This window comes from Salpingoeca rosetta (assembly GCF_000188695.1).
Source record: "Salpingoeca rosetta unplaced genomic scaffold supercont1.15, whole genome shotgun sequence".
Classification (NCBI taxonomy): domain Eukaryota; class Choanoflagellata; order Craspedida; family Salpingoecidae; genus Salpingoeca; species Salpingoeca rosetta.
Genome location: NW_004754919.1, coordinates 182,423 through 195,189, shown reverse-complemented (window position 1 = coordinate 195,189; position 12,767 = coordinate 182,423). Strand labels below are relative to the sequence as shown.

General features: G+C 61.7%; 1 protein-coding gene across 1 annotated transcript; it reads right to left on the bottom strand.

The window, feature by feature from the left end:
* Positions 1 to 320: 320 nt before the first annotated feature.
* Positions 321 to 12,707, bottom strand: PTSG_05835 (uncharacterized protein; the record flags this gene model as incomplete). Its single annotated transcript, XM_004992671.1, has 4 exons — positions 321 to 695; positions 929 to 2,356; positions 2,607 to 11,516; positions 11,979 to 12,707. The coding sequence occupies 4 exons, from the start codon at positions 12,705 to 12,707 to the stop codon at positions 357 to 359; spliced, it is 11,406 nt and encodes a 3,801-aa protein (XP_004992728.1). The 3' UTR covers positions 321 to 356.
* Between the last annotated feature and the right edge of the window lie 60 nt (positions 12,708 to 12,767).

Here is a 12,767-nt window from a genome sequence, read left to right as displayed (position 1 = left end):
CGCCCTTTCTAGGTTCGTGATGGCTAAGCAAAACTAAGACCACTCGGACACGGTTAAAAAGGGGTGAATTGAGTTAATACGAATATAATGGAAGCGGGTGTTGATTCAGTGAAGCACTTGTGGCCATTAGTTGCTGTTTTCACTCCATCCTTTGATTTGCACACACACACACACACACACACACACACACACACACACACACACACACACACACACACACACACACTATCACACTATCACAATCACACACACACACACTATCACACACACACACACTATCACACACACACACACTATCACACACTATCACACACTATCACACACTATCACACACTATCACACACACAACACACACACTACTCTGCTGGTGCATGGTTCTTGAGCCACGTCTGGCAGCGGGTGATGGTGGCGTTCTTGTTGAGGGCCAGGGCAGCAGCAAGCACGCGCCGCACATTCGTCACCTTGTCCGCGCTCTCAATCGCCGCCTTGTACGCCTGTCGCGCCATGTCCAGCTCAAGCAGCGTCGTCACCTTGAAGTTGTCCGAGAACATGCGGTTCACGAAGAAATGCGCCGTACCCTGCGAGTTGTGCCGCTTCAGATACACCGTCGCGCACAGGCGCAGCAGCTTGTCAAGCGCACTCGTATCCGTCATCACGCCTTTCATCCGGTCCAACAGCTCCTTCAGCCGCGCAGTCTATCATCGACAAAGAGGGAGGAGTAGGAAGAGGAGGAAGACAAAGCAAGGGTGGCGTAGGTTCATGTGAGAAAGCAAGGTGTGCACACCACGTGAAACGTTTGAAAGATCGTGTATGTGTTGTTACACACAAATGTTGGTACACACACCCTTCCACACACACACACACACAAACCCCTTTCTCCCTCTCCTCCCTCTCCTCCCTCCCCCTCCCCCCCCCCCACCACACACACCTCTGCTTCGGAGGCGAGACGGTTGCATGTGCTGGAAAACACCTCCCACATGCCGAGCTTGAGGTGTCGGATCATGGACAGGACGTTCTTGAAGATGACGCCTGTGCTCGCGGTGGAGCGACACAGCAGCTCAATGGCAAGCTGCCGCGCCATCGCCACAGACTTGAACACGTTCAGCTGCATGAGCTTCTCCACGTCCTCCATCCGGCCCTCCCCGCTGTCTCGGATGGCCTGCATGTGCTCGTTGAACACCGTCGCCGCCAGCCGCTGCCACTGCACCTTCGCCTGCAGTAGCGTCACCTCCTCCCGCGACCGTGCCGTCCCAGGATGGCTCAGTCCAGCAGTGCGCGCAGTCGTGCTGCCAACACCGCCAACACTGCTGCCGCTGCCGGCTGAAGCCACGCTGCTGCTGGACATGGTTCCGCCGGAAGTGCGCGAGCGCGTCGGCGATGGCGGTGGCGGTGCAGATAACGCCGCCTTGTCCACAGACACCACCACCTCCAGGTGCTTCTCCGCTTGCTCGTACCACTGCGTGCGCTGGTGCATGCTCAGCCCGGCCTGCGTGGCAAAACCCACGCACGTCGACACCGCGCTCACGTGGTCGTCCGCAAACAGCTGCAACTTGTACATCACCTGCAGCCTATCCTGCAGCCGGTGACAGGACACGCGGACATATGGCAACCACCGCCGCCGCCCCTCCGTCTTCGCCAGGCCGTGTTTCGTCCGGGGCGCAGCCTCAAGCTCCATGCACTGCAGCAGCGCGTCGAGGTCGGTCGCGCACTCTTCAAACCCAACCGTCCCGGCCAGGCGCCGTGTCGACAGCACGGGATACAGCACAAACTCGTGGAAGAGGGACGGGTCGAGCCGCTCATGCAGCACCATCCGCACCGCCGCATCGTACAGCCCGTGCTTCACGTAAAACTCAAGCAGCTTGTCGGGGCAGTTGCACGCCTGCGTGCACAGGTGGCGCGCCAGCAGCAGCTGCTGCCTGCTCAAGTGACTCGTCATGCTCACACGCCCGTGTGTCTCTGCACGAAGAGCCAGCGGGCCCTCAGCATCAGCCGGTAAGCGTGTCACCCCACCACCGCCACGACTGTTTTTGCTGTTGCCGTTGCTGCTGCTTGTCGCCTTGCGTTGTCTCCGACCACCACCACCACCCACATCGCCCCCGCGGTTGCGCTGCGCTGCTGCTGTCTGTGCGAGTTGTCGCAGGTTTTGACACATAAACGCCAAGTCCCCGCTGTCGTCGCCCGGCGGCTGGATCTCAAGCGTGGGCGCCTGCTCAAGATGACGCAAGATGTCCGTCAAGTGTTTGGGCTTCCGTGTTGTCTTGCGTAATGCGCTATCGAGCTTTTCGCGCGCTTCGTCGTACGACCGCACGCGCAGGAGCTCAATGCCCCACTGCATCAGCGCATCCGTGTCGTCCACCTGAAGCACGGCAATAAGACGGGAGGGAGAATTGTTGGGCAGTGTGGGGGAATGGGAGTGTGTGGCGAAGCATGACCAGTGTGCAAAGAGCGTCGTGAAGGCGTCAGCACAGCAGGCCGAAATTGGGTGTGAGACAAGGCAGCAAACAAAGCATCACAGCAGCACAGAAGGACACACCACACAGCATCACAACCCCACCACCACATACACAATCCCACCACCACCACCACCACCATCACCAACAACTCACCTGGCACTTGAGTGCAACCCTGCACGCGAGACTGAACATCTTCTGCTTGAGAAGGCGCAGCTGCAGCCTGCGCACACACTCCGGCCGCGCCAACGCGTCAAGCGAGAGCAGGAAGCGGCGATGCACGTTGCTGGCCACCAGGAAGCGAAGCAGCTCCGCGCGGCGCAGCAGCACCTGCGACACGGCGTCCCGCTCCACGTCGTTGACCTTGTTGAACTTGACGCGCGCCATGTACAGCAGCTGGTAGATGGAGGTGGTGAGCGAGTACAGGTCGACGCGAAGCCCGCGCACAAGCAGCGTCGACAGGTCGTGGGCAAGATCAAGGCAGAACTGCGCCGTCTTGGCCGCGTCAGGGTGCATGTCCAGCAGCATCGAGCACAGCACAAAGTCCGGGTGGGGCATGTACTCAAACCGCCGTCGCCGCACGATTTGCTCGCGTGTCTCCAACGCAACGCGCACCCGCTCGTCCAACGTCACCATCATGTGCCCATACTCGTCGGCATACATGCTCTGGCCAGCTTCATCGACTCTGCCCCGGCGCACAACCTCAAACCCTTCAGTGTCCGTATCAAACCCGCCTTCCTCTTCTTCCTCTTCCTCTTCTTCCTCCACAACACGTCCTCCACCAAAAGCACCGCCGCCGCTGCCACGCCCCCAGGCCGGTGTCGACGGCGTAATGGTGGCCTGGCTAGAGCCGTCGCCTGCACTCGCCACATCGGGCGCAAGCCGCTCCATCCCAAGCAGCGCAGTGCTGGTCTCCCCCACGCTCATCGCCTTGCGTGCGTAGTACAGCAGCAGATCACACGACGCAACAGCGCGATCAATGCGCTGCTGCCGAGGAGAGGGCCCTGCGGGCGCTGCGTCTGCTGTCTCCGTCGGTGCCGGCGGCATGCCGTAGATGGTCACCTGGGGCTCTTTGCGCGCTCGCCCCTTCTTGCCAGACTGCGATGGCTGCTGTGACTGCGACAGCTGTTGCTGCTGCTGTTGTTGTTGTTGTGGGGTGCGTCTGTCGCGAACAGCGCCACTGCTTGTGCTGCGAGCGGGTGTGGCGATGCTGCTTGTGCTCACGCCGCTGTGCGATGCAAACGACGACGACTCCCACGCATCCACCTCCTCCGCAGGCATGCACGGCAGGTTGTACTTGAGGTCATCTCGACCGTCCATGCTCAGCGCCAGCGCACGCGCCTTGCTGTCAAGTGCACCCAGCACCGTGGCGACGACGCGCGTCTCGCTCAGCACAAGCAGCTGCTCCACCATGCGCGGCGCAGAGGCAGTGAGTGGCAGCAGGCATGCGCGCAGACGCATGGGCACCGTCACCAAGATTGTCAGCACAACCCGGCTCTCACGCACCCGCGCCAAATCAACGCTCTCGCCACCACCACCTGCTGCTGCTGCTGACGACGACGATGGCGGTGATGGGGGCGTGGAGCGCAACGTGGACGATTTGCCGGGCGCTATCTTTTTTGCTCCCTTTGCTGCTGCGGTGCTGTGGGTCTTCTTGTCGCTCTGCACTCTGGAAGGAGACGCGGTCGACTCCACACCATTGTGTGGGGCGCCCTCACGCGTTGCAGTCGGTGCTGCAGCCGTGTCTGTCGCCGTTTTCGCTGCTTTCTTCTTCTTCTTTGGTGTCGATGTGGGCGCGTTCTCAAGTAGGAAATCGCACAGCATCAGCAGGCCTTTGAGATATGGCGCGCGAACCAGCCGGCCTTCCTCTTGCTCCACACGCACCCACTCTCCATCGCTTGGGACACCCTGCTGAACCTCACTTGCAACACCGGGACTGTCACTGCCAGTGCCTTCGCCTTCGTCCCCATGCACATCACTCTCATCGATACCATTGCCTCCTCCTCCTCCTCCTCTGCCCTTGCGTCTGCCCAGCCTGCGCAACCGCCCAAACAGCCTCCGCTTCGTTCCATTGCCGTCATTTCCATTGCCTGCACCTTCATTGCCTTGATCTCCTTGGGCGCCTTGCCCGCCGTGGACGTGGACACTTGAAGGCGCAACAGAGTGCACGCCGCTGCTTGTGCCCCGACTGCCAGCGCCCGATCGCCTCTCACTTGCTGCCGTCGTGGACGACATGGATACACCCGAGGCAGCCGACGAGTGCGTGCGTGTGCCACCACCGCCACCACCACTGCCGCTGCCGCTGCCGTGTGGTGCTGTGAATATGCCCACGCTTGTGGACACACCAGAGGTGCCGTTGGCGCGTGATGAGGAGACAACTGACGACGACGCGTAGCCCTCATGTGTCGTGCCCGAGCGCCACGAACTCGACACCACGCTGCCGGCCGCTGACGTGGACGCTGCACCAGAGGACCGCGACTGGGACCGCTGACCCGCCACTTGCTGCTGTTGGTGTTGGCGGTGGCGGCGGTCGTGGTGGTGCTTGTCGATTCGATCCAGCAACATCTTCCTCAGGAGGGCGTAGCTCGTCTCCAGTGCAACAGCAGCCGGCAGCCCGCCCAGCTCATCCTTGGCGCGCTCAACCTGCCCTTGCTGCAGCATGTTGTCAATGTGGCCCATCCACACCACCTTCTGGTCCTTGTCGTGCATCTTTGCCCACTCCTTCGCCAGCGCCAACTCGTGCCGTTTCAACAGCGTGGAGAGAATCAGGTTCTGCAGGTCATCCATCGACTCGCGCTCGCTCGCGCCCACACCAGCATCTTCACTGCCGATCCCGGGACCGCACGCACTCGCTCCCCGCTTCCCTGTGCCAGGCAAGGCCTGTAGGCCCTTGCGTCCAGCACCCACACGGGCGAAGGTGGACGTCGTGTCGCCCACACTCAAGCAGTCACGGGCATCGCACGTGGCCACGGGCACATACCCACACTTGGCAAGGCACCGGTCCGTGGCACCCGCGCCCGCACACATGCCGCCACCGTCACTGCCTGCAGCCACGTCGCGAGCAACACGGCTCTGCGCTGCAACGCGGACAAGCGACTGCCACGAGGGCAAGAGATCCTCGCACGCCACCATAATCTTCTGCAAGGAGCGCATCTGGTCAAGGCGGCGACTGATGGTAGCTGCCGTTGCCCGCAGCTGCTGCACGTGCAGTGCATGTGTGCACGACACAATGGCGGCATCAACGCGCTCCACGCTGCTGGCCAGTTCAGACAGGTGCTCATGGAAGAGGTGGAGCAGGTCAAGCGTATCCTTCATCGACAGCACGTGCAAGTGCTCCAGCAGCACCTGGGCACCCAGCACCTTGTTCTGGAACCGGCGCACATAGTCGGGCAGCTGGTACTGCGCCTGCTTGTCAAAGCGAATGTACGCCTCCAGCAGGCGGTCGTGCGTGATGGGCGCAGTGGTGCCCTCTGTCGCCGAGTAGAAGATGTACGCGTCCATGTACAGACCGGCCTCAACCCACCGCTCCACAAGTCGATGCACAGCATAGGATCGTGCGGGGTTGGCCTCCGTGTCCAGCAGAAACGCCTGCAGCAGGCGTGGGCGAGGCTCCACCAGTGTTGCTGCTACCGCTGCCTGGGACTGTTCTTGCTGTTGGGAGGGAGTGTCGCTGCTTGCACCATCATGTGCATCACCACCACCACCACCACGTGAGCCGTTGTTGCTGTTCCGTTCACCGTCTCGAATGGTGGCGGTGGTGGTAGTGGCCCTTTCAACGGCGGCTTCCTCGCCACCGGCCACAGCGCCCCCCTGTGCATCACCATCACTGGCGCCTGCTGGGGGTGGCGCGCCATCGAGCGAGAAGCACACGTCCTCGGCGATGCGCTGTGCAAGCGACGACAGGCGGTGGAACGGCCGCAGCCGCTGCTTCACCAGCGCCAGCACGGGCCCGGTCCTGCACAGCGCGCAGTACCGCTCAAACTCAACAAACAGGCCGCGCGGGCGGGCGTCGGCGGAGAGCAGAGACACCGCCTCTGTCGCTGTTGTTGTTGTCGACACAAACGACGAGATGGAGCTCGTGCGACCGCCTCGAACAGCAGACGCAACACCACCGATGGTGCTGCCGCTGCGGCGTGTTGTGTGAGGTGACCCAACGGGCGACACGGACGAGAGCAACGTACTTGCTGCACCTGCTGCGCGGGACGGCGTGCGTGCAGGCACGGCGAGGAACGGGCTGGATGGCGTGGACTCGAGAACAGCAGAGGCATCATCCGAGGTGTGCTTTGTTGGGGTGTGTGGCGCCTGGTTGCCCTGCTGGTGCTGCGACGACATGAAGCTGCTGGTGCTGCCTGGTCGGTTGCGCCGCCTGCCGCCCTCCTGCTGTGTGACTGTCTGCTGTGGGGCAGTGCCACGGTTGGAGGCAAGCAGGCCCACAAACTCGGAAAAGACAACAGCAACATCAAACATGGTTGTCTCCGACTGCTGCAGGTATTCCAGCACGTCGTCAGGCAGGCCCTGTCCAGCGCGCAGGTGCTGGTTCACCAGCCGCTGCTCCGCATCAACCGCAGCAGCATGGGTGGCGGTCGTCGTTGTAGCCGTGTGTGCTGATCCCTCGCCCAGGAGCGCCTTCAGCTCGGGCACAATCGCGGCGTCGTTGGCGCCGTGCTGCACGTTGATGGCTCCAAAGTGGAATACACACGCAGGCTCAAAGTGGTAGCGGGTGATGCGCAGAGACGTGGCCTCGCGAACGCTGCGCGCGTCCCTCAGGTTCTTTGGCAGCGGCTCCGTGCAGTACTCAACCAACTGCGCCAGCTCCCGCCCTGCCTTTGTGTTTGCCCTTTCCTCCTCGTCGGTAGTTGCCCCACCATTCGCAGCAGTGGCAGCGTGCGACGTATGTGACGTGTCAGACACGTCTCGACGTGCACTGCTTCGGCCACTCCCACCGCCATCACCGGCATCGATGGTGGTATCCGTGGCGCCTGCGGTGGGGAGGTGGTGCAGTGTTCCCGCGCGCCAGGCCGAGAGAGGCATGTCCAGGTTGAGGCCGAGATCACGGGAGTAGAGGCCAAAGTAGGGCGAGAGGGTGAGTGCGGCCGCAGCGGGGGCAGGGTGCAGGCTGCGCAGGTGGAATTGCGTACGCATGTTGCCCACCGCCGTCTGCAGGGACTTGGGCAGCACTGCAACCGGGGACGGCGACGACAGCTGTGCACGCCACAGCAGGTAGTGGAGCTCGGGGCTGACTGGCCGCAGCACGTGTTCGGCGAGCGGATGGTTGGCTGGGATGTGGACAGGATGCATGTCTTGCAGCAGCCCGAGCAGCCGTGGACGCGGCTGGTTCGAGTGGAAGAACACGTTCTCCAGGTCTGCCAGGGACACGGTGCCGAGGGAGCCAAGCTTGTAGCCAATGGTGTTGGCCCACTCCAGCCTGTCCACAAGGCCGTGCGGGGGCTGCACCTCAACGCACGCGTGCAGCTGCAGCATGTTGATCAGGTTGATAAACGCACACCGCTGCTCCGCCGCTGAGAGGGGCGAGAAGTCCACGCGCGCAAGCGCACGCACATCCACCCGCCACTGCCTGTACTCTGCACATGCGCACACGTATTGGCGAAACGCTGTGGAGAACACGGCTGCCGGTGGTATCGGGTCCTCAGCAGCGGCGCGCGCCCACGTCGTGCTGCGGGCACGGTACACGGCCTCCTCGGTCGGCGATGGCGGAAACACCGAGCCAGCACCACGGGCACCAACGCTGCCACCGCTGCCACCACTGCCATCCATGCCACTTGGTGTCGACAGGAGACCGCCAGTGTATGAGGCAAAGCTGCTTGCAAACGGATTGTTGGTGGTGTCGTCGCCGTCGTCACAGCCGTTGAAATCGCGACTGCACCGCTCCACCAGCAGCAGCAGCGTGCGCAAGAGGTCATGCGAGAGGATGCACGCGTTACGCGGGTCGTCAGTGTCATCAGACACGTGACGGCCCAGCGGCAGCGACGCAGCCACGCTTGATTCATCGCCATTGTCATCATCGTCACTTCTGCCCACGCTGTCATCGCCACTGTCACCGCCACTGTCACCGTGCTGCTCGCCACCACGAGCAGTGCTGCTGCTGCTGCTGCTGCTGCTGGTGATGGTGTTGAGCGGACTTGAGCCTGCACGGACGAGGGCACGGCACGTGGACAGGCCAAATTGCTTGCAGGCAACCGTGTGAGCAGACACCGTGGGCACGGCTGCTGACGCAGTTGCGTTGCGGGACGATGCGCTTGAGGCGCCACTGGCTGTCTTGGAGCTACCAGCTATTGCTTGGTGTGAGGAAGGCGCGCCAATGGGCAGCTGGGACGTGAGCTCACGAATGAGGAGGTAAGGCAAGTCAAGCCGGAGCGTGTTGCACAGGTGATGCGCCTCTTGCACAGAGAGCCGCGTGTCGGGGTGCAGCACGCATGCGCAGATGAGGCGGGTTGGATGCTGAGTCAGCACTTGTGACACGCCAAACGTGGGCGCGTGGGCGGGGAAGGCGGTGCGCACGGCCTGTGACAGCGCTTGAAACTGCTGCAAGAGCGTGGACAAGTACGGCACGCTGTTGGGCAGCGCACAGCAGTCCTGCAGGGCGTGCTGCACATCTGTCACCGCTGCTGCCACCTCGGCCTCAGCCTCTTCCTGCTGCTCTTGTTGCCGCCGCTGTTGCTGCTGCTGTTGCTGCTGTTGTTGCTGTTGCTGTTGTGATGCGTGTGCACTAGTCCACGCTTGCTGCTCTGGCGCTGCTGCTGCTGCTGCTGCTGCTGCATTCGCCTCTGCTCGCAGTGCCCGCTGCATGACAGCAAGCGCATCGCGCAAGTGCTGATATCGCATCTTGCGAGCGAGGGTTTCATCCGTGCTGAATGGGTTGGTCTCCTGGCAGATGACTGCTTGTGCCGCAGCGCTGTGTGCCGACACCATCTTCTCCAACCGGTCCAGCAACTCCTGAAACACGGCCAAACTGTTGCCACCATTTCCACTGCTATCGCTGGAGCTGGCCGTAGTGGTGGTGGTGGTGGTTGTGTCTGGGGTGGCTGTGGTGGTGGTGGTGTCTGTGGTGATTGTGGTGTCTGTATCTGTGGTTGCAGCGTCTGTGGTTGCAGTCACATGCGCAGCATCGCCCCCGTCCACAGCATCAGCACCATCAGCACCACTGGTGTCTTCGTCGCCCCCCTCTCCATTGACGGCAGCTGCTGGTGCATCGCTGCTGGCGCCGTCATCGTTCTGCCCGTCCGCTGCCGCCGCCAGGAGTTGGCGCGCCCTTGCCAGCAGCATCCTGCACTCCTCCGCGCGCGTGGCGGACGTGAGCACAAGGTCAACCAGCGTGCGCACGCCGAGTGCCGGCGGCAGTTTGGCGAGCAGCGAGTCCAGTCGCCGTTCAACACCGCGGTGCAGTGCCAGCGCAGCGGCAACATCTGCCAACTCCTGCGCAAACACGGCATCCGAAGCCAGCTGGCCCGTGAGCGAGTACAGCTGGATCACGGCCTCTGCCTGGGAGAACTCGCCTGCCTTGAGACAGGTGACGAGCAACGAGGAGGGCGCAGCCAGCAGGAACCGCAGCGTCAGATCCACTCCAGCACCGCCGTCGGCCGCGTTCAACAGCGCGTTGGTGGCGCTCAGCCCGCGCGTGCGTGTCAGCAGGGAGACGCGCCATGTTGTTTCCTCCAGACGTCGCTTCAGTGCCGCCTTGCGTGCGTGGTAAGCAGCGGCAGGCAGTGCGCACACGCCAGCCAGCATCTCGGCCGCCAATGCACTTGCCGTGTCATCGCCAGGACACAGCTTCCACCCATGAGCACGCTGCTGCTCTTGCAAACCCGTGGTGGGCGCGGTACTGTCCTCCCCATCAACTGCAGCAGCACCTGTCGCTTCTGCTTGCGTTGTACCATCCTCCGCTGTTGTCGTTGTTGTTTCTGCTGCTGCTGTTGTTGCGGCTGCTGTCTCCTCTGCTTGAGGGCTGAATGCTGTTGCTTCGCCTGGGTGTTTTGCATCGTTCGCTTGCTCTTCTTCCTCGTCGCGTCGTTGCAGGCAGTCCAGTCCCGCCTTGACAATCTCGCACAGAAACTCAACAGCACCGGCGCTGCACACAAACACGGGCGAAGGCGGCGATGACGACACGCTGTCCCCTTGCTGTTGCTGCTGCGACTGATGGGACTGCTGTGACTGCTGCGACTGATGTGACTGCTGGGACTGATGTGACTGATGCGACTGTTGTGACTGGTGGGGTTGCTCTTCGCCTTGGTGGACTCCTTGTTGGTCAGATGATGCAGGCGCCGTTGTTGCCACGTGCTCACCACCAACATCACCACCATCACCATCATCACCACCATTGCCTCCGTCAACAGCACCGTGACCGCGAGATGCGCGTACATGCTGCTGCTGCTGCTGTTGTTGCTGTTGTTGTTGCTGTTGCTGTTGTTTTTTCTCGACTGCGCTTTTCAGCCATGCTGGGCAGTCGTCCTGTGTGAAATCGTCGGCCGTTGCAAAGACGAGCGAGAACGCGGCTTCGAGCGACGCAACAGCGAGCGGGCGGTACGAGATGCGGTCCAGGTGTCGCAGAAACGCGTCCTTGGCCGCAGTGGCAGCAGATGTGGCAGAGGGGCGGGTCAGTTCCTCGTCTACACCACCACCATCACCAACGCTTGCTGCAATCCCCTGCTGTTGCTCGCCATCATCATCAACGCCGTGACTGCCGTTACCATCACCGTCGTCAGCACCGTGACGTGGTGCAGAACTTCGTGTCGCTGCTGCTTCTTCTGCTCCTGCCGCTGTTTCACCGAGCGCAACAACGCCGTCCCTCGCGGCTTTGATGGCCAGCACGCAGTTGAGGATGTTCATGTCGCGCACGTGCACGGCGTGGTCCGTAGATGTGCTCACGGGCTGGCGCACAAGCAGCGACTGCAGAGCTGCCGTGGTGGACGGATTGCGGAGATTGAGGCGATTCGATGCATGGTTAAGGTGCTCGCTGACGTTTGTGAAGAGCGGCTGCGTGTCTGGTGATGACGGCTGGTTGTGTGGATCAGGAATACCGTGTCGCTCCAGCAAATCAGCAAAGGCAACCTGTTGCAGATGGGGTGGTGTGTGTGTGTGTGTGTGTGTGTGTGTGTGTGTGTGTGTGTGTGTGTGTGTGTGTGTGTGTGTGTGTGTGCGCGCGCATATGTGTGTGTGCGCATATGTGTGTGTGTGTGTGTTTTTGCGTGAGGGGGTGAGAGTGAGGGGGGAGAGAGACGGAGAGAGAGAGAGAGAGAGAGAGAGAGAGAGTGTGTGTGTGTGTGTGTGTGTGTGTGTGTGTGTGTGTGTGTGTGTGTGTGTGTGTGTGTGCGTGTGTGTGTGTGAGGAGTCGGAGAAAGCAAACGCACAAATGGTTGAGCAGACACAGATGGAGAAGACGAACAAGAAGGAGCTGCAACAAACAGGGGAGAAAAACGACGCGAGAAACAGCAACCAGTGGCAACCAAATCGCCAACACGTCCTCAAGCCGGCCGCACATCAACATACACGTCACGTTTTTGCAGCACTCACTTGGTATGCTGACATGTGGTCAAAGTAATCCAACGAGGTTGGGTCGTTCAACGAAGCAACAGCATCGGGGGCGGATGTCGCTGTGGCGTCGCTGTGATCATGATGCTCGGGAACATCCATGCGTTTGTCACCACCGTCACTTGTGTCCTGATGCGCTCCTGTACCACCATCCCCACCATCATCATCATCACCAACATCACCGCCACCTTTACCACGACCAGCATCGCCACGAGTACGCGCTTCTTCGCTCGAGAGAAGGATGGCGCGAACACGAGAGGCGAGCGTTGCATCGTGTGCGCAGAGCGGCCATATCCACAGCAGCACACGCGACATGATTGGGGCGGTCGCCGGTAACGCCGCCAGCGCAGCAAGGCCGTCAAAGTTGCGCGTGTGCACGCAGTGTGCAGCCGCCTCCGCAAGTGTCTCTGTGACGAGCTGGCCCGATGTGAGGCTGTGCAGGTACAGCGCCTGCCAGAAATGGGACGGATCGTTGCTTGCATGCACGACGGCGTCAACCACTGCCTGCGGCTCCGCGAGTGCAGCGCAATTCCTCGCCTTCTGCCGCTCCCAGACGTGGCGATAGAGCGAGGGGTGGTGGTGTGAGAGCAGCGCATCGACCAGCTGCGAGTACGCATCGTCACGTGGCATGCCGAGCGCATCCACAAACGCGGTGTCGATGGCGTCCACCAGCGGCTCCAGTTCGCTCTCGTCGAGTTCGTTTGGCTGCATGTCCAGCAGCGTCAAGTGCTTGCACTGCTGTGCTCGTCTCCCCAGCACTCAGCGCAGACA